The 19758-nt window shown below is 39.2% G+C and overlaps 2 protein-coding genes across 8 annotated transcripts; both read right to left on the bottom strand.

The window, feature by feature from the left end:
- Positions 1–703: 703 nt before the first annotated feature.
- LOC104612160 (2-hydroxyisoflavanone dehydratase-like) lies at positions 704–19039 on the bottom strand. Of its 5 annotated transcripts, none has more exons than XM_010279486.3 (2): positions 18191–19039; positions 704–4301 (listed from the first exon to the last, which is right to left on the bottom strand). In XM_010279486.3, exons 1-2 carry the CDS (start codon positions 18749–18751, stop codon positions 4239–4241), a joined length of 624 nt encoding a protein of 207 aa, XP_010277788.1. In that variant the 5' UTR covers positions 18752–19039; the 3' UTR covers positions 704–4238. The 5 variants fall into 5 exon arrangements, with proteins under 5 accessions (XP_010277788.1, XP_010277784.1, XP_010277805.1 ...); XM_010279482.3 differs by having other exon boundaries at positions 708–4301; positions 18140–19035; XM_010279503.3 differs by lacking the exon at positions 704–4301 and adding an exon at positions 8390–8410 and having other exon boundaries at positions 18191–19033.
- Positions 8606–17110, bottom strand: LOC148800823 (uncharacterized). Of its 3 annotated transcripts, XR_016085968.1 has the most exons (5): positions 15457–17110; positions 14751–14974; positions 14389–14504; positions 11706–14252; positions 11219–11575 (listed from the first exon to the last, which is right to left on the bottom strand). XR_016085968.1 is itself a non-coding variant. In XM_088904471.1 (4 exons), exons 1-4 carry the CDS (start codon positions 15830–15832, stop codon positions 8890–8892), a joined length of 1344 nt encoding a protein of 447 aa, XP_088760597.1. In that variant the 5' UTR covers positions 15833–17023; the 3' UTR covers positions 8606–8889. The 3 variants fall into 3 exon arrangements, 2 of the variants coding, with proteins under 2 accessions (XP_088760597.1, XP_088760598.1); XM_088904471.1 differs by lacking the exons at positions 11219–11575; positions 11706–14252 and adding an exon at positions 8606–9517 and having other exon boundaries at positions 15457–17023; XM_088904472.1 differs by having other exon boundaries at positions 11219–14252.
- Positions 19040–19758: the final 719 nt, after the last annotated feature.

A 19758-nucleotide genomic window follows, 5' to 3' on the forward strand; every position in this document is an offset into this window, starting at 1 on the left:
TCCAATGATCCCAAAGATCAAACCCTCGGTATGTCGACATTCGGGTGCTCTTAATGCCTCCAGAATGCAATAATTACTTTTAGAGATGTATCGGAAGAATTTTTCTTACCTATAAATTCTAAATGTAAAGAATATTGTTATAAAGTCTGAATGTTGAGTTTTGAAAAATAACAACTGACCATTTTAACCTTGGATATAAAAAAGTTCATTTAACTATTTAACAAATTAAATAAATGAATTTTAAATAATTAATAAAAGTGGAATTGATAAAAATTGTAAATTATTAAATACCTTTAAACAGTTGACCATTTATTAATGAATTATTAAGTAATAAATTATTATATAATTATTAATTAAAGTAATTAATTAATGATTAACCACTTTAATTATTATTAACCATTCTTATAATCAACTAAAATAATTAATTATATAATTAACTTAATTATTAATAATAATTAACAAGTTTTTAATCATCAAGAACTAAAATAATAATTAATTGTTAATAACTAATTAAAATCATTATTAATAAATAATAATGATATCTTAATCAATTGAATTAATAATAAAATAATCATTACTAGATCATAAAATAATTAAATAATACATATATAATTAATAAAATAATAATAATTTATAAACATTATTTCATTAATAATTATATAATTATATAATTAAATAATTAATTTAAATGATAATACAATAATAATATTAATGTTGTTGTTGCTGTAGTATAGGGTAATCATATCATGCATAAAAAAGATCAACCTTTTCTCAACGTACAACCAGACCTACAATGAAGGCAACAACTTGGCGAATTGGCTTGCAAGTAATGGGTAGGACGTTGAGGAGGTTTTGAATCTTTCACTTCCATGGGACTTTGCTTACCTCCTATTTTCTTGACGCGGCAGGAAGGATTCTCCCTCGTTGGTGCTAAGCTTTACTTTGTATCAGAAAAAAAGAGCAACCTTTTCGGGGTATTTTTCAAAAACAAAAGTGAGCATTATTGCTACTATACATGATGAAGTCTGAAAATAAAATGAGAATCCAACACTTTTAATGCCTCTTAAAGGTATTAAGAGAGGAGAGATAAGAGGCATTAAGACCAAATGAACAATGAAAATATCTATCTGCTAATGGTTGGATACCCAAGATCCAACCTGTTAATAAATGAGTGGACTGGGCAGGTCCAATGGGTTGGGTTGGAAATTGCCAAACGCTATTTGTGAAGAGATATTTATGGCTTGCCTCACCAAAATCCCTATTTGTATCTCTTCACCATCCATCTGTGAAGAGATACAAGTATAGGAGATATTCCATATGTGTGGCTGCAAGTGTTGTGAGGTTGGTGTGAGGTGTGCCCTGACGAGTAAATCTGAATTCAGTCTTGTCATGGTATAATTCTATATTTTGGTTGATGAAGGATTCAATGTACAGTATACTAGTATGAGGGCACATTCTCATGTACAAGTATAGGTAAATGTATAAGTTTATAATATGTACTCCGATTTAACTTTTATGACTACAGGCAAGTATCTCTTTATAATTGTATAGATGTGATCATAGATAGGAGTGAAGTCTTGCCATGCTATATTTTAGGATAATTATAGATAGATATCCTATACTTTCGGGTAGTTTTACTTTAGGCTCTAAACTTTCAAATGTGTCATTTTAATTCCTAAACTTTTAGAAATATACATTCAAGTCTAAATCTGTTAAAATAATGTTGAAGTGAGAGGTACATTTATTAAAAATTCCCATGTTCTGATTTTATTTTTCACTATTCATCTTCTTCTACCTTCTGACTTTCTAGCAATAAGTAAGTATGCTCACCTAGTCCGTGTATTGGGGGTAATCTCACTTTCAGACACTCACTTTGCTGTTGCTGGTTTGCACCCAAAATCCAAGCATAACAAATGTGAGTATTGAAAACATGCTCACCTAGTGGGAAAACGAATTGAAAACATGGGCATTTTTATAATTTTATTCCTGACCATAATGTGAGTATAACAAAGTTGGACTTAAATGTACATTTCTGGAATTTCAAGCACTAAAGTGACACATTTGAAAGTTTAGACCCTAAAATGTGATTATCCCACAAAGTAGAGGTTTCTTATCTGCAATTTACTCCATATTTCATGTTATATTTTGGTATATGTTTTGTCACTTGCTGCTAAGGCTCTGTTTGCGATTCAAACACTAAAACGGGGTATTTATATACCCCGGTTCGCGTTTGCGAGTGTTTATTTGATATATAAAAAGTAATGATTATCAGATCAAAAATGTATTTTCTAACACTTATATACTCTGAGAAGAGAGTATTAATATACCTATTTTTTGCATACAATTTTGTGTTTCTTTGGTAATTAACTTTTTTATCAAAGTTAAGGCATTGGAGCATAAGATAGTTAGAGCATTTAATGATGGGCTCACACTTTGCACCGATTTCAAACAAACAAGATGAGTGCAAAAACGGTTTAAAATGTGAACCATATTTGCATTCATGAACCAAAAAAAAAGGATAAATATGCAAAATACATATTGGCATTTGCATTGCAACCAAACGCAACCTAAGTTTCAATCTTTATCTTTTCTTTCATGATAAATGTCAATTATGGGAATCATTGCACAGTTAAATACCACAGTTTCTCCTATCATATAAAATGTATAGTGATTCTCATGAGCTAGTAGGAGTGTAGGACACATGCTTCAAATGCTACTAATGTACTTGCACACAATCTAACTTAGTTTAGGGACTATGATTTAGTGGGATTTGTCCTCTCCTTCTGTTCTTAATGAAAGTTATTGTAGAAAAAAAAAATCATACCTAAAGCCTTTAATGAAAGTACTGCAAAAAATTAAAAGGATAAGTAGACTGCAATCCACCTCAGAAATCTGGATTGTAGCCTCTCATCCTACTCGTAAATTTGACATCAATCCATGGATAGGATTCAGTCCACCCCTAGAAATCTTAGCTCCACCCTAAGGGTAGACTGAATTATAAAACCCTAAAATTAAATTAACAAAATTGCCATTAGAAGTTAAAGACTCAACTCAAGTTCGACCAATGAAATATTGGGTTTGAAAGCTCAAGAACCTAGCTCGATGAATATATTATATAAAATAAAAATTTATTTATATATAAATTGTAAGAGGATAGAGTTATGCATATTACTACCGTAACATTGTGGGCCACGATTCACGGATCAACTGCGATTACTCATTGCAGAGTATGAACGAGGACTTGACAACCGACCACAACACATTGTTATGGACTGTGGTGTGCCCTCTTATGCAAATCAGCAAACACATGGTGCACGTCCCTCCATACAACACATACGGTTTGCAGAGGCTCTCTATTATAAGCAATACTTGGTAAGATCCTGAGAAGGTGACAACCACAACCTGCACAAGCTGGTAATTTGTCCCCATTCTTTGATCTATCGCATGTCCCAACCGAATCAACTAAGGGATTTGTGCTTAACCACCTTGGAAATCTTCTAAAAGTTCTCTCTCCATGCACACATGCATGATTCCATTGTCCATAAAAAGAAAGCTCTTCCTTGAGGAAGGGACTACTTACACTCTTTTACTCCCGTAGCATACTCCTGAGTTTCCCAAAACCCTAATCCATCCTTGTTCTCTTCTCTTTCAACTTCAAAACATGTCCCTTTTTTGTTAAAAAACAAAACAAGCTTACCATAGGTTGGGACATTTTGGCATGGAATTAATTAGGGAGGAATTGGGGGTTGGAATCTAAATCCCTCGAGAGGTGTACTTATGTTGTTTTTATAATTAATGAAAAACAATAGTGAGATTTAGAGAATAGAGAGTATATCTGTGATTATTCTACTTGGGACCTGGGAGAGTAGGATTATCCTAGTTCTACAAATTTCCAAATTCCTTCCTCTCATCCAATAGCACAGAGGAATTAAAAAACTTGCAATATAACTTCAAATGTTCCTGATAAAGTTCCTAGCTTTTATCTGATGAGCATGATAGCCAGGAGTCCGGATCTCCTACCCACGAGAACTCTGCCCACAATTATGCCCACAATTATTATAGTCATACATGGAGAACATCTCACCCTCTACATAGTATTATAGATTCGGACTCTTAAAAACGTAATAAAATGGTGGGTCTTTCGTACCTTCCCACCCTACCTCCTTATTTAATTTTCTTATTTAACACCCCTCAAAAAAAAATTCCTCGCTCTGCATTGATGATAGCTATGAGGTGCCTCATCCTGAATGAAATCTGAGTTCAGTATTTGAGATTCCAAAGCTCCTCTCTTGCAAAGCACCCTGGCAAACAATCGAATTCAAAGAAGATCTATTGAAAACCAAAAGCTTGTAAACATATTGGGGCCTCCTTCATTTTCCAAGAAATGGATAGGTAAGTTGGTGGGTCCCATCAAAAAAATAAATCTGGGTTTAATATTTCGGTATCACTTATCCATTCAAAAAAATAAAAGAACATCATCTCACACATGCATGTTGGCTGTATGCTTTTCTCTTACGAGTTTTGCTTTTGGTGTATCCCGTCTCCTCACATCACATACACCCTGCTCTTTCCCCACCCCCACCCCTTGTAAAATGAATTGTATAATATCAAAATAAAACATAAAATGCTACTAGGGATAACTTTAAATTCTAAGTTGGGGTTGACTAAAAACAATCGAATTTGGGGCCAACAACAAACTACAAGAACAAATTTGAACAGAAAAAGGATTTGAACCATGCATCCAACTCACAACAGCAATTAACCCCCTTACTAGTTAGACCTAACCCACCGTCCAAGCATAATGAGCTGGATACATGTGTGCCTTCGGAGATGGAGGAGATGAATCCATTAACAAAAGTGATGTTGCTATATGCGGTAGCCCAATTAGTGAATCTATGTTTGCATTTCTTGTAAACAATGGAACCTTTTTGCAATATACCATAAAGCAAGTCACTTGTATACACCTAAGAAACTACACTACAATTCATGAGTAAGAAATGGTTTTTTCTATTTTTTTTGTAATAAAGAGAGAGAATTCATTAGAAGCATACACTTAAGAAATCACAAACTTTCATAGTGGTTTGTGGTGGAAGCATAGGCCCCCATAGCGGTATGAACCCGATCCATATTTAGCTTATGGGTTTGAACTGAATACAAAGAGTTATGTACTTTAGAGGTTTTCTCTCTTGTATACTTGGTATTTATTTTGTGAGAGAAGAGTGAGACTTTGGATGTATTTGGGGTTTAAGGTTTTCTATGAGTGAGGTTATGAGTGCATAACTTTGTATTTTTCTCCATTGTTGATTACATAGAGATTTTATGCTCCTTCGCTTGTGGATATAGGCTATAAGTTGAAGCATGTAAATCTATGTGTTCTTGCTTGCTTCTCTTTCTCTTTATTTTTCTTTTGTTTTTTTGGTGCTATATGAATATGTATTAATTTCTAGGTTTTGCGTAACAAACTGGTATCAGAGCCCTATTTTTCATTTGACACTTGCAATGTCATTAATGAAGTTTGATATTGAGAAGTCCGATGGTAGCATCAATTTCAGTATTTGGCAAGTCAAGATACATGCCATTTTGGCATAAGATGGACTGCACAAAACTCTGAATGGGAAGTAGAAGAAACCTGCAACTATGAGTGATGAAGAATGAAAGGAGTTAGACTTTAAAGCCCTAATCACGATTCAACTATTGCTATCAAATGAAGTTTTGTTATGAATTGTTCATGAGAAGACTATTACGGGTTTATGGCAGAAGTTGGAGTCTCTATACATGTCAAAATCCCTTGCCAATAAGTTCTATTTGAAGCAACAACTATTCTTGTTTCGTATGGCTAAAGGTACACCTATCAAATCTCATGTTGATGAATTTAACTTCATTATCATGGATTTGCAAAATATTAATGTTAATATTGAAAATGAAGACCAACCCTTTTTGTTACTTTGTTCCTTACCACCTTCATATAAGTCTTTCAAAAACACTATTACTATTAATATAGAGGATATTAAAGCATCATTACTTTCTAAAGAGGTGATTGATAAATGTCTAACTACAAATAGGAGTAATAGCCAAGACTCTAGGCTGTTTGGAAGAGGGAGGTCTAAGGATAATGGCTCAAATAGTAAACCGAAGTCTAAATCAAAATCTAGACATAAGAGTTTAACCTACAACTATTGTTACAAGAAAAAAACACATTAAGTCAAAATGTTATAAGTTGAAAAACAAATGTCATAATGAAGAAAAGAAAACGAATAACTATACATAGAGTGGTGTGGTTGAAGATGAGAATGTTGATATTCTCTTAGTGACAGATGACAAAACCAAATCCAATGATGAATGGATTTTGGAATATTCAGGTTGTTCCTACCATATGTGTCTCAATAGGGACTGGTTCTCCACATATGAATCTTTTAATGGTGGAGTTTAAGTACTCAGCTTAAGGTGGAGTTTTGAAAGTCAGTAAGGGTTCTTTTGTTGTGATAAAAGGCATGAGAATAGGAAGTCTGTATGTACTACAGGGTATTCATATCACAAGTTCAATTGCAATTTCTACACCATTCCTATCTGAGTTTGACACCACCAAGTTATGGCACATGAGACTAGAACATATGAGTGAAAGAGGACAAACTGTATTTGATCAGGAGAAGTCTTCCTTGTGGCTAAAGTACGGGAAAGCTCTTGACTTTTGTGAACATTGTGTTTTTGGGAAATAGAAAAAACCAACTTTAGTACAACCATTCACAAGATGAAGCGCACTTTGCATTATGTTCACTTAGGCCTATAGGACCTTTACAAGTTACATTAAAGGGTGGTGTTTGATATCTCCTTACCATCATCAAGGACATCAAGGACTACTTCGCGAAAGTATGGGTTTATTTTCTGAAGCATAAGAATGATGTATTTGTGACTTTTAAACAGCAAAAAGCATTGCTTGAAAAGCAAGCGGGTCAAGCAGTTGACAACATATAATTGTTTAGATATTTGTAAAATTGAATTTAACAAGTTTTGCAAAATTGAACGCATTGTACTGTTGTTGAAACACTACAACAGAATGGAGTTGCAAAACGTATAAATAGAACTCCAATAGAGAGAGCAAGGTGTATGTTGTCAAATGCTGGTTTTTCTAAGGATTTTTTGGCATAGGCATCTATCGATCTTGCCATTGAATGTATACAAGTTGTGGTGTCCTAATCCCAAATCACCAAATTTCACAATTAGCATAGATATTACTTTTGATGAATCTACTATACTTCACCTGAAGGAGTCTCTCATTTCCTATGATGCATATAAAACACAAAGTTCAAGAAAGAAGGTGGAAATAGAAGTTAGAAGTTCTTCCTCACCTCAAATTACACCAGTCCAGGTATCCATTTCTATTAAGATAGAAGAACGTGTATAAGAAGAAGAAGATGAGGAGCAATATTCTATTGCTAATGGTTGAACAAGGAGAGAAGTTAGACCACCTCAAAGATATAACTATGTTGATATGGTTGCCTATGCATTGTCAGTTGTAGAAAATGTTGATATTGGTTAACTTAATACTTATGTAGAAAATCCTAGCATAAGAATCAGACTTGGGAATTTGTGAGACCATCTAAAGGAAAGAATATTGTTGGATGCAAATGAGTTTTTAAAAGGAAAGAAGGTACTCCATGTATGAGGATGCTAGATATAAAACACGATTGGTTGCTAAAGGCTAGTCATGAACAAGGTGTTGATTTTAATGATGTTTTCACACCAATTGTTAGACATATCTCTATTCGTGTTTTTATTACTTTTGTTGCCATTCATAATTTAGAATTAAAACTGTTAGATGATAAAATCGCTTTCTTGCATGAAGAAGTTGATGAACAGATTTATATGCATTAACCCGAGGGTTTCGTTATTAAATGGAAAGAAGACCATGTTTGTTTGTTAGACATATCTCTATTCGTGTTTTTATTACTTTTGTTGCCATTCATGAAGAAGTTGATGAACAAATTTATATGCATTAACCCGAGGGTTTCGTTATTAAATGGAAAGAAGACCATGTTTGCTTGTTAAAGAAATCTCGATATAGGTTAAAACAGTCTCCTAGGCAATGGTATAAAAGATTTCACTCTTTTATAGTAGCTCTTGGGTATTCTAGATGCAAGTATGACAGTTGTTTTTATTTTAGGAAACCTAAAGATAATTCTTTTGTTTATATACTTGATGCTTTATGTTAATGATATGTTTATTGCAACAAAAGAAATATCTGAGATCAACTGGTTGAAAACACAGTTGAGTGGTGAGTTTGAATGAAAGATTTGGATGCAGCAAAGAAAATTCTTGACATAGAGATTTGGAAGTCCCATCACCTCCATTTCCTTGATTGATGGTGACAACTCCATTTCCAACCCAAGTGATCCATTTCCCATGCTCACAACTAGCATAGAAAGAAAAAGTTTTTAAATTATTGATTCATTTCACTTACATGAATGTCTCTCTTCATCTTAAAATATAAAAATTATCTACTCAATCCTTTATTCAATAAATCAAGAAAAACCAAAGGAAATCATAAATTTATATCTATAATTAGAAAGAAATTTCCACCATTTGGTTTGAATATTGAATCCAGCCCAAAAATGCAATGATTCCTTTGTGGTTTTTTATTGTAATAAAAAGAGAGAATTCATTAAAAGCATAAAGGAAAATACAACTAAAAACAAAGAAACAAAACAAAACAACATCAACAAACACACACATAAACAGAAATAGACTAGGCACTAAGAAAAACAACATCGGCAGCCAAAACACCCTCCACCCAGTAAGGACCCACACCCACCCATTCAATGGTTTCTATTGAAACACCCGAAATAAAGGTGTTTAGACACTAAAGAGTACACAGAAGAAATAGCTGATCAGCTAGCTATTGAGAAATGAAGCCAAGCGCTTGATCATGAGTCCAGCATTCTCGGTGTAAGGATCGAAGATATGGTAGACATGGCCCTCTCCTTCCACCTCAAACAATTCCACCTCTCCTTCCCATCCGCTGTTTCCCACTGCACTATGATAAAGACGTCCTCGATAACACAGTATATCTTTTCCGGCGACGCAAACCAGCAACCTAGAGCATCCAAGCTTGGACAATCTCGGAGCACCGGGAGACATCGGATTGATCATGGGATCATCAACACCGGCAGCCGAGGAAGGACAAACGAATAACCAAACTCTATTTGCTAAAGAATTTGGAGTATGGTCCTCCATGGACTCAGACCCAATTGGCTCCGATCCCCAGAAGTAAGGATGAACCAAGAAAGCCCCCCGAACTCTAATGTTGTGAGGCAAGGACTGGGAACCAGCACGCATGGCTACGTTGTGGACGATGTTGCCTCCTGCGCTGTCGCCACCCAAAAAGATTCGGTCGAAGTCGGCGTAGTCAGTCAACCACGGCTCGTAGTTGGCACCTCGCCCCACAGAATGGGATGAAACCCACTCGAGTGCCGCCCAGCAATCCTCGTAAGCAGCAGGCAGTAAGTGCTCCGGGGCTCTCCTGTATTCGACAGACACGGCAACAACATTGGCTTCGTTCACTAAGATATTGAGATAACGATGAAAAAGGAAAGAGAAGGCAGACTCGATGCAGAAGGCGCCACCGTGGAAATAAACGAGGACAGGGAGCTTTTGGCGATTGCAGGTGAGTTTGGGGAGAAAAAGTCGAGCAGAAACAGCAGATTCCGATGAGATGAGTACGTCTTTGGATGAGACACCAGTCTGAGTGTCGTTCAAGGATGCGGGAACGAACTCTGAACCCTTAAGCCGCTCAACACGGCCATCTTCATAGACACGAACATAAGGGAGGAGCTCGGCAGAAACCCGTTGCGCGCCTGAATCCATTGACAGGGTAAGGGAAAGGAAAGGGCCGGCGGGGAAGCTCCTTGGATAATTAAGCGATGACAATGGAGGTATCGGTGACATTTGATCCCCTATCTACGTAGTTGTACGGTGGAGTCCTTACTATTTTTGTGTCGGTGACAAATTTCTTACTCACTTTTTCTATACACTCTCACAACCACCACTTAAATGAGTAAGAGATAGACTTTACACCCCTGCCACCCACCCTCTCGACAACCACTTAAATGACTAACAGAGTAAATAGAAACTAGCAAGGGGCGCCCGATGAATATCGAATTGCTGCAATTATAAAAAATTAAGAAGAAAAAAACAAACAAGATTTTGCTTATTACAAAGAAACAGGATTTCGCTCATTTAAGACTGGTCAGCCCCGAACGCAGCCGTGCAAAAATTGGATTGTATCTTGGGAGATCCCTTGGACTGATATCAGTCCCCAAACTAAAAACTAAGCTGACATGCGGTTGCTATGCTGATATGGCATTTAATTTCCATATCTTTCTACCCCTACAACTCTAACAAATCAATTAATAATGCCAATGACTTTAATAACACTAATTTCCATATCTATCTACCCCTTCAACTCTAACAAATCAATTAATAATGCCAATGACTTTAGTAACACTAATTTACTAATTATAATCAGTAATAATCGGTAATTATAATAAATTAACCTAAAGTATTTCAGGTAAATTAATATTAAATTTTAAATATGATCATTTAATTAGTAAGTTAATTATTAAGTATTTAGCTAATTAATAATCCATGCTTTCTATATTTTTGGATATTTTCTACAAATTTATGATAACTTTAATAAAAGTCAAACATTATTTTTGCTGATATTTATTAAGTATTAATTTGGGTAAAGGTCAAACGTTTTCTCTAAATATTTATTAAGTATTTAATTATTAATAGTATATGTTTTGGTAAATATATAATAAATTTTTATATTTATTATATGATAGGTTATTGGTAAAACTGGGTTCGGTTGAATATAAAACATAACCGGAATTGATATAATTAATAAATATTAAATATTAATTAAATTATCAGTATTTATTAATTGTAAAACAATAATTAATAAAACCGGGTTGGATGGGCAACCGAATTAATATCACAATCGAACCGGGTTCGGTTAAAGCAACTCGACCTGAAGACAATATGCTATGTTGAGGGGGAGAGATAGGGGGAAATGGAGAGAAAGCCAGACCTAGACAAGAAAAGATTCTATGGAAGCTCTCAGCGGTGTTGTGCCTGTAAATAGAAGAAGATGAGATTGGGACATGCATATGGAAGTGATGAATCGATTTTTGGGTGATGGCTAATTTTTTGTGCTAAGTACCTCGTCATTTGATTTGCTTCCAAGTGGTCGATGACTCAGGCCGAAATGGAGAACTTTGTTTGCTGAGCTGAGTCGAGATGGGCAGGCTAGGTGGCGAGCTGACTATAGTGCCGAGCTCCTATGAGGTGTCGGGTTGGCCAGGTGGCAAGTTGCTTGTGAGGTGTCGGGCTGAGCAGGTGTCGAGCTACCTGTGAGGTGCCGGGTTGAGCAAGTGGTGAGCTGCCTGTGAGGTGTTGGGCTGACCAGGTGCCGAGCGGCCTGTGAGGTGCCGGGTTGACCAGGTGTCGAGCTGCCTGTGAGGTGCCGGGCTGACCAGGTGCCGAGCTGGATTGATGAGCTTCGTTGCTCTTTAGAGACCTGCAAAGAACCAAATGTCAGAGGACCCAGGGTGGGTAACCCGACAAGGTCGCTCCGATGCTTAAGTCAGTACTCTCATAGTAGACTGCGAGCTAAAAATCACAAAGTATGAGAGATAGAATTTGCTTACTTGCTCACTTGCTTTTTTGCCTATTTGCCATTGGGGTTGGTAACTTTATATAGGCATTGTTTGGCGTGGGCTTCACGCACCATATCTGAGATTTCTGCGAGGTCGTCTAAGTGGTTCGAGATTCCTGTAGGTAACTGCCATGCACGTTGACCATCCTCCGGATCGTTCGGCATGTGGGCCAACTTCCAAAGATCGTGGGAGTGTTAGGATATGCATGTCGAAATTGTCGGTGAGCACGTCTCACAGGTCGCCAGGTCGCGCCTATGCCGGGTCGCGCCTGTGCCAGGCCGCCAGGGTGGGACACCAACAACTTGGGTAAGGCAAGTTGTTGCCAAAGTGGTTCCGGGTGTCACCTAGTTGTTATGAGGTGCCATGTGCCACAAGGTCACTGGAGGGCAAAATCGCCCTCATCATTTGCCCCCCACTCCCGAGCTGAAAGTAACTCGTCGAAGGGGGTAAATTTCTCCTTTTGGCCATGAATGAATAATTCGATGAGCTTGTAAGCGTCGATTCAATTCCTTAGGCTCTGGGAGCGACTCGCAGTTCGCTCCTTGATTTTGCCCATGCCGAAGAGGCGACTAGGTCTTATGTGGTGAGGAGGTCTTCGCTAGTTCGGTATTTTGGCCCTTAGTCTCTGGGAGCGACTCGTAGTCCACTCTCTCCTTACCCTTGATTTTGCCCATGCTGAAGAGGCGACTGGGTCTTATGTCCCCATGCCGAGGAGGCGACTGAAACTTGTATGCCCATGTTGAGGAGGTGACTAGGACTTATGTGGTGCCGAGGTCTTTTATTAGTTCGGCACTTTAGCCCTTAGGCTCTGGGAATGACTCGTAGTCCACTCTCCTTGATCTTTGATTTTGCCCATGCCGAAGAGGCGACTATGTCTTATGTGGAGCCGAAGTCTTTTATCAGCTCGCCAGGTCAGCGCCTGGGCTAGGCCGCCAGGCCACGCCTGTGCCAGGTTGCCAGGTCGCGCCTAGCCAGGCTACGCTGCATCAGCCTCGTTAGTGACGTCGGTTACCCACTCCTACAAGAAGCTACTAGGAGCTCGACTTACGGGGGCAGCACTACTGACTTTAGGTCACCAGCTCGCACGGGAGCCTTGGAAGGCTCGACCGGCAGGGGCGTCCATGCAGTCTGTTGGCCGCCTACTCTCGCGGAAGCCACGAAGAGCTCATCTTTGTAGAGGGTACCTCGCGAAGAGGACTGATGAGGCTTTATCTGAGTTGAAATAAAGTTGGTAGAGCTGCTTAGTCTGTTGGCCATTAACTTCCTGTAGAACTTAGCTTTTTGGAAGAAGAGGACTTAGCCTTTCGGAGGATGAGAACTTAGCTTTTTGTAGCGTTTTCCACAGACGGCGCCAATTGATTTAGCGCGATCTGGCTGCTCCCAACTGGATGTGACCTGGCTTCCAGACGAACGGCGGACTAAACCTGCAAGGATATCAGAGAACCCTAGGATGCTAACCCGGTGAGGTCGCTCCGATGCTTAAGTCAGTAGGCTAGTAGCGAGCTAAAATTGCTTGAAAATGAGAGAACTTGAGAGCAGGAAATCACGCATACCTTGCACCCCTGGGGGGTGGAGCCTTTATATAATGGAGTCCTCGCGGGTTTCGCGGAGTAGTTCCGGAATCCTCGTCACGATGAGATATGTTTCCGCGATAATGGGAGATAGTGCTGCTAACTGATAAGGTTTATCGAGTCCGTCCGAATCGGTCGGGGGAGATAACGCTGGCTGTTACGCGACGTGATCCCGTGAAGTTCAGGAACCGTTGGAGGGATTTTCGGGATCCTCACAGTGGCACGTCAATATCCCCGAGTTGACGCCTTAGTCCCGAACTGGGCTGAGTGTCGAAGTGCCTTGGCATTGAAGTGTTCTTGTTGCGATCTGGTACCGAGGCGATCTCATTTCGGGGTGACCCTGTCTCGAGGTCACTTTAGCCCGGGGTAGATGGGTACCTGAGACTGTTACGCTGCAGGCTGATCATGCTGAGTTGTCATCTATTAGTCAGATCGTGTCCACATGTCCCCCTGTTACGAGGACGGGCCAAATCAGCCTTCACCAATTAAAATGATGAGGACGAATTTTGCCCTCCAATGACATTGTGGCACATGGCACCTCATAACAACTAGGTGACACCCGGAACCACTTTGGCAAGAACTTGCCTTAGCCAAGTTGATGGTGTCCCACCTGGCGGCCAGGCACAGGCGCGGCCTGGCATAGGCGCGACCTGGCGGCCTGTTCCTAGCACGAGCTGGCAGCCTAGCACAGGCACGAACTGGCAGCCTGGCACTGGCGCGACCTGGCAGCCTGCCCCAGGCGCGAGCTGGTGGCTTGGCCCAAGTGCAACTTGGCGGCCTGGTCCAGCGCCGACCTGGAGACCTGCAAGACGTGTTCACCGACAAATTCGACATGCATATCCTAACACTCTCATGATCTTTGGAAGTTGGCCCACGTGCCGAACGATCCGGAGGGTGATCAACGTGCATGGTAGTTACCTCCAGGAATCTTGAACCACTTACTTGAACAAGGAAACCAATGATCGATCTCCCAAGAAAGAGGAGAAGCCGAATCGGCAAGGTAATAACAAATGGTAATCAGGAACCTTTCAGTTCTATCTCAAAAAAAAAAAAAAATCTAATTTTCCCATTTGTGAGCTATAGTATACAATTCAAGGTCTTACCCAAGGTGGTTGAGTTGCTTCCACGGAAGACTGGCGTAGATTTTTGGTTCCGTTGAAGGTTTTCCTTCATGATCGATTATAGGAAACAAATCATCAAAATCACGAGCTTTTGAAATCTACAGAGAATGATATCCTACAATAGTCAATTATAAACATGTAAATAAATAGGGAGAAATGATTCGGAGTTTGTGTATTGTGCACATGAACATGTAAATAAGAACATTTAACAGGGGATTTGATTCAATAATATATCAGCGGATTTCAGACAGCGAACCCAATTAATGGTGGGAAAGAATGGCATTGGCTCTAGAAGCAAAGCATGAAAGTTGAAGTGGATGTAGAAGTAATTGAAATTTGTTTACCTTAACTTCTTCGTACAACTTCTTTTCCCAAGCGTATAACCTTCCTAGCCTCGGTGAATGTCTCCCTGGTTTCATTCCTCCATAATCATCAAAGAGATCGTTCTTAAATTCTTTCCATGTGGAGGAACCTTTGGAACTGGACGCGAGGAAACTCTTACAAGATGAAGATTGAGACCAAGTAGACCTGTGCCACGTTATGGCTTGGATGATTTTTGTGGAGTTCTCTGCATTTAATTGGTATAAATAGCTTAGTTACAGGCATAGTTGGATTTATCATTAAGTAGAAATTGATAAATATGAACCAACACAAGTAATGGTAGAATAAGCCATAGAGAGATATATAATTGAACAAACTAAGCTTCCCTGAAATCAGAGAGGAATACCCAGATAAGAGCTAACAAAAAATACATAGAGGAAGTTGAACCCCTGTAAACTGAATGTGCAACTTTTACAGTTTTACCTGGGAGGACACCCACAAAATAAAGAAATGTCTGAAAAGGAGAAGCTGAGTTTCACATTGTTTTAATCACAGGATCCCCAATCAATCAGATTTTATTATAAGGTACAAAATTAAATAAAAAGTATAAATAAAACAAACTCCTACGCAAATTTGCAGCAGAAAAAAAAAAAAAAACTTTAAATAGACCCACATTAAGAATCTAAGGAGAAACATAGAAAAATGAACACTTGTGTACAAAAAACCCACCTTTAATCTCCTCAAGACCAGATTGCAGATGAACTCTATTGGCCTCCAGCATCCTGGAGACATCCTTGCCAGAGTCATACGCCCTTATGAAATGGTCCTCCACATCCTTCAATGATTCCAATAATTCCCTACCCCTTTCAAGGGTATCGATCACAGTGAGCCCCTTCTGCTCTCCACTGTTGAAATTAGCATTGCTCACTACATCTACAACCTCTGCTCCACTTTCTTCATGTTTCTCATCTTCCGCCCCCCTCACCACCTTCAAGTCTTCATCGGAGCTCCGACTGAATCCACCAATCACCTCTGCTCTCACTGTTGGGGAAGATGGGGTCGCTGTAATTTTGGAGGAGAAGTTTTGAGACACGTCTGAAGACATTGTCTTTAGAACGTTATTTGCCTCCACTCAGTTTTACTGAGTTTGCTGTTGGGTTACAGGCAAATTCGTTCCCAAGGATACAACAGAGCCTTTGGGCGAGAATATGCAACCAGCAAAGTTGAAGAGTCTCCAAAGAAACCTTTTGTGAGACTGTAGCAGACCGGACTGAGAGAGAGAGAGAGTGAATTTCGAAATTGTGTGTTTTGGAGTCTGATTCATGCTCCTTAAATAATTTGTGAAGAGGTATGATGAAAAGGTAGGTGCTGGTTTAGAGAAGGCACCTTGAACAGTCACAATTTCAAACATTGTGACTGTTTAAAAAGTAGTTAACAGTTGGTGACTGCTAACTTTGAATTGTGCCTCTTGATCACACCCGATCGAATTGTGACCGTTGATCTCATCAACGGTGATCAACGGTCATCAATGCACCAAAACCAGAGCCGCCCATCGCGAGCCACGGGGGTGCGCGCAAAGTGCGAGCAAAGTGCGCCTTTAAAACGCCTCATTGCGCCACACACACGCGCGCACACGCGTGCGTGCGCGTTGCGCGGTATCGAATCCCCATACTCTCCTCTACTAATTCTAAGGAGTGTAAATCAGCTCCTATTGAAACACTGAAAACAAACCTTATAATTATCCAATGTGGGACAAGTTCAAAACCGAGTTTTTGTAAGAGAAAAACAGATTTTTAAATCAAGTGTGTAGGTGCAATTTCTCATGTAATTGACCAATCAAACCCATTGGATTTAATCTCTTATGAGATTAAAATCCAACACTCACTCCGTCGAGCCTTCACATAGGAAACAGGTTCAGAAAAGGAGAGAGATGAGGCGAAAGAGTTCAAGGGAGGAATGGGAAAAAGAGGGAGAGAGAGATTGAGAGGGTAGAAAGAAAGACGGAGAAGGAAGAGAGGGGAAACGTGTGAATCATGCAAATGCAAAGAGAAAGAAAGAAACGTGTCTCTCACGTATGCACATGCAGACATATTTCATTCGGAGAAATACGGATACTAGCGCTGTTCACGAGTCGGGTTGGGTCGGTTTACTGAGGTTTTTTCAATCGATCCGACCTAGTCGGGTTACCTGAGATGGAAACCGAAACCGACCCAGTGTTAAGCAAAACTAACCTAGTCGATTTGAGTCGGGTTGGGTCAGTTTGGGTCGGTTTCGGCTCTAAGTTCATCCATGCCCCCCATGGTCACCTAGTTTTCTGGAAATATATTTAAAACTGAAATATGTATTTTAGAAATATATATACATATAAACAAAAATATACATACAAATATATTGGAATATATATTTTCTGGAAATATATATCTGACATATTTCATAATATATATTTTTTAGATATAAATATTGGAATATATATTTTCAGATATTTCAGCCTTTTAGTTAAGTAGGAACTAAGTTGGTTCGGTTCGGGTCAGTTTTGGTTTTCATGTGTGAAAACCAAAACCGACCCGAACCATTGGTTTATGAATTTGTATAACCCAAAACCGACTGATACTGATGAAAACCCGGCTGACTCAGGTTGGATCGGTCTGGGTTTATTGGTTTGGTCGGGTTGGGCCTTCTTATGAACAGCCCTAATGGATACACACGATCCAACTCCCCCTACTACTAGCCCTCTCCCCCTATAAACCACATTCTGCCCATGAATTTGGCATTCATTGTCAGGATGCATTCCCCCTGTACTTTGGGGTTATAAAATTCTGATGTGGGCTGAATTTTATAGGATTACTATAAAGTTTGAGCACGTGGGGATACCTTTTTGAAAATGGGAAAAACACCCCTTTCACTTTAATATATATAAAACATACAAGTCTGGAGATATTCTTAATACAAAACAGTAAAAGATGCATTGCTCTAATTGAACCGAACTCGAAGATGCAAGTTCATATTAACACTTCTGCCAAACACCTGCAAAATTTTTGATAGGGGTGTAAAGTTTACTCTTAGGGATGGAATTTTCCCCATTTTACCGATTCCCATGGGGATCTGTTCCGAATGAAACAGGAATGGGGATGATTTTTTATCGTGGGGACGGGGATGGGAATCGCACGAGGACCCCGATCCCCATCCCGTGGGTATATATATACACACATGTTATATATGTATATATGTATATATTAATATTTTTAAAAATATAATTAAATATATTTATATCTTTTCTAATAAGATTCTTATTATAAATTTTAATTATTTTATTTTTATTTTTGAATAAAATAAAAAATAAAAATAAAATGATTAACAATATAAAAAAAAATCACGAGAAATAGTAATCCTATAAAACGGGGGTAAGGATAACCTTTTCCCTGTTAGTGGATACAGGGATGGGGAGAGCCCCCCGAACTCTTACGTTGTGAGGCAAGGACTGGGCACGAGCACGCATGGCTACGTTGTGGACGATGTTTCCTCCTGCGCTGTCGCCACCCAAAAAGATTCGGTCGAAGTCGGCGTAGTCAGTCAACCACGGCTCGTAGTTGGCACCTCGCCCCACAGAATGGGATGAAACCCACTCGAGTGCCGCCCAGCAATCATCGTAGGCAACGGGCAGTAAGTGCTCCGGGGCTCTCCTGTATTCGACAAACACGGCAACAACATTGGCTTCGTTAACTAAGATATTGAGATAACGATGATCCAGGAAAGAGAAGGCGGATTCGATGCAGAAGGCGCCACCGCGGAAATAAACGAGGATAGGGAGCTTTCGACGATTGCAGGTGAGTTTGGGGAGGTAAAGTCGAGCAGAAACAGCAGATTCTGGTGAGATGAGTACGTCTTTAGATGAGACACCAGTCTGAGGGTCGTTCAAGGTTGCGGGAACGAACCCTGAACCCACAAGCCGCTCGACAAGGCCATCTTCGTAGACACGAAGGAGAGGAGGTAGCTCGGCAGAAACCCGTTGCGCGCCCGAATCCATTGACAGGGTTAGGGTTAGGGTTAGGGAAGGAAAGGGCCGGCGGGGAAGCTCCTTGGATAATTAAGCGATGACAATAGAAGTCTTTATTTATTATTATTTTATTTCGGGTCACTCGTCAAATTCGAATCTTCAAATGTAGTCCCCATTTCACACTTGTTGCCGATTGAGCGATAAATTCTTTTAGGAGAAATTGCAAATTAGTAACTTTACTTTGTGGCTAGCTTTACTTTGATTCCGTGTCAATCCAGAACTTTAAAAACTTACCAATTTAGTATCTGTCATTACTAATCAACTGCACGAAACTAGAAATAATCCTTTACGTTACGTTATGTGCGAAAATTATAGAAGATCTTCTTTTGAGATCAAACAATTCCATTGAATTGAGTATAATTGTAGGTGTGATAGCATCTAAAAGATATTTTTGATGAAGAAAGAATCTTATTTAAATGAATTTCTCGAGAGACCTTTCTTTTTTAGAAACCACTTTATTTATTGATGTCAAAATAGGACATGTGGTATAAAAATTGATAATCTATGGATACCATAAAGAAAAAATTTAATATTTCATATTTATTTGGTCATCAAAATTTATTGTAACCTTGGATATGGTCTATTCTTAAACCATAGCAACGATGAACCGTACCAAATCCACCATATTTACAGCGATTACCTGAACAATCCTGAAGCGGTGATCCTTCTTCATAAGACTCATGCGACACAGGCGTCTTCGGACTTTGATGGGGTAGCAGTCGTAGCTGCTCCGATGTGTGAACGGAAAAAAAGACACGACGACGGCAACTAGTTCCATCCCCACCGGACTGTGTACGGTATCACGCCAGAGTAGTGGAACTTACATGGAGTTCATGTTTATCATCATTTATGTCCTGCTTTTTACACAGAAACGGTAAAGAACGACGAGTCAGAAGAATATGAATCATGGATGGTGAAGGTGGTCACACTCGAGAGGAGCAACTAGAAACCTACTAGTGTTCGTGCAATAGTCGTAG

Source organism: Nelumbo nucifera, chromosome 4 (genome assembly GCF_055504915.1).
Source record: "Nelumbo nucifera cultivar China Antique chromosome 4, China Antique-T2T, whole genome shotgun sequence".
NCBI lineage: Eukaryota > Viridiplantae > Streptophyta > Magnoliopsida > Proteales > Nelumbonaceae > Nelumbo > Nelumbo nucifera.

Bases quoted from the DNA above. Each gene is read 5' to 3' on its own strand.
- LOC104612160 (XM_010279482.3), bottom strand. From the start codon at position 18,751: ATGGATTCGGGCGCGCAACGGGTTTCTGCCGAGCTACCTCCTCTCCTT. The intron at 4,302-18,139 runs GTTATCCTTACC...ATTGTTTGCCAG, and splicing joins TATCCACTAACAGGGAAAAG to GGTGCTTTGCAAGAGAGGAG.
- LOC148800823 (XM_088904471.1), bottom strand. From the start codon at position 15,832: ATGTCTTCAGACGTGTCTCAAAACTTCTCCTCCAAAATTACAGCGACC. The intron at 14,505-14,750 runs GTAAACAAATTT...CATTCTCTGTAG, and splicing joins AGTTGTACGAAGAAGTTAAG to ATTTCAAAAGCTCGTGATTT. The intron at 9,518-14,388 runs GTAAGACCTTGA...TGTCGAATACAG, and splicing joins AAGCAACTCAACCACCTTGG to GAGAGCCCCGGAGCACTTAC.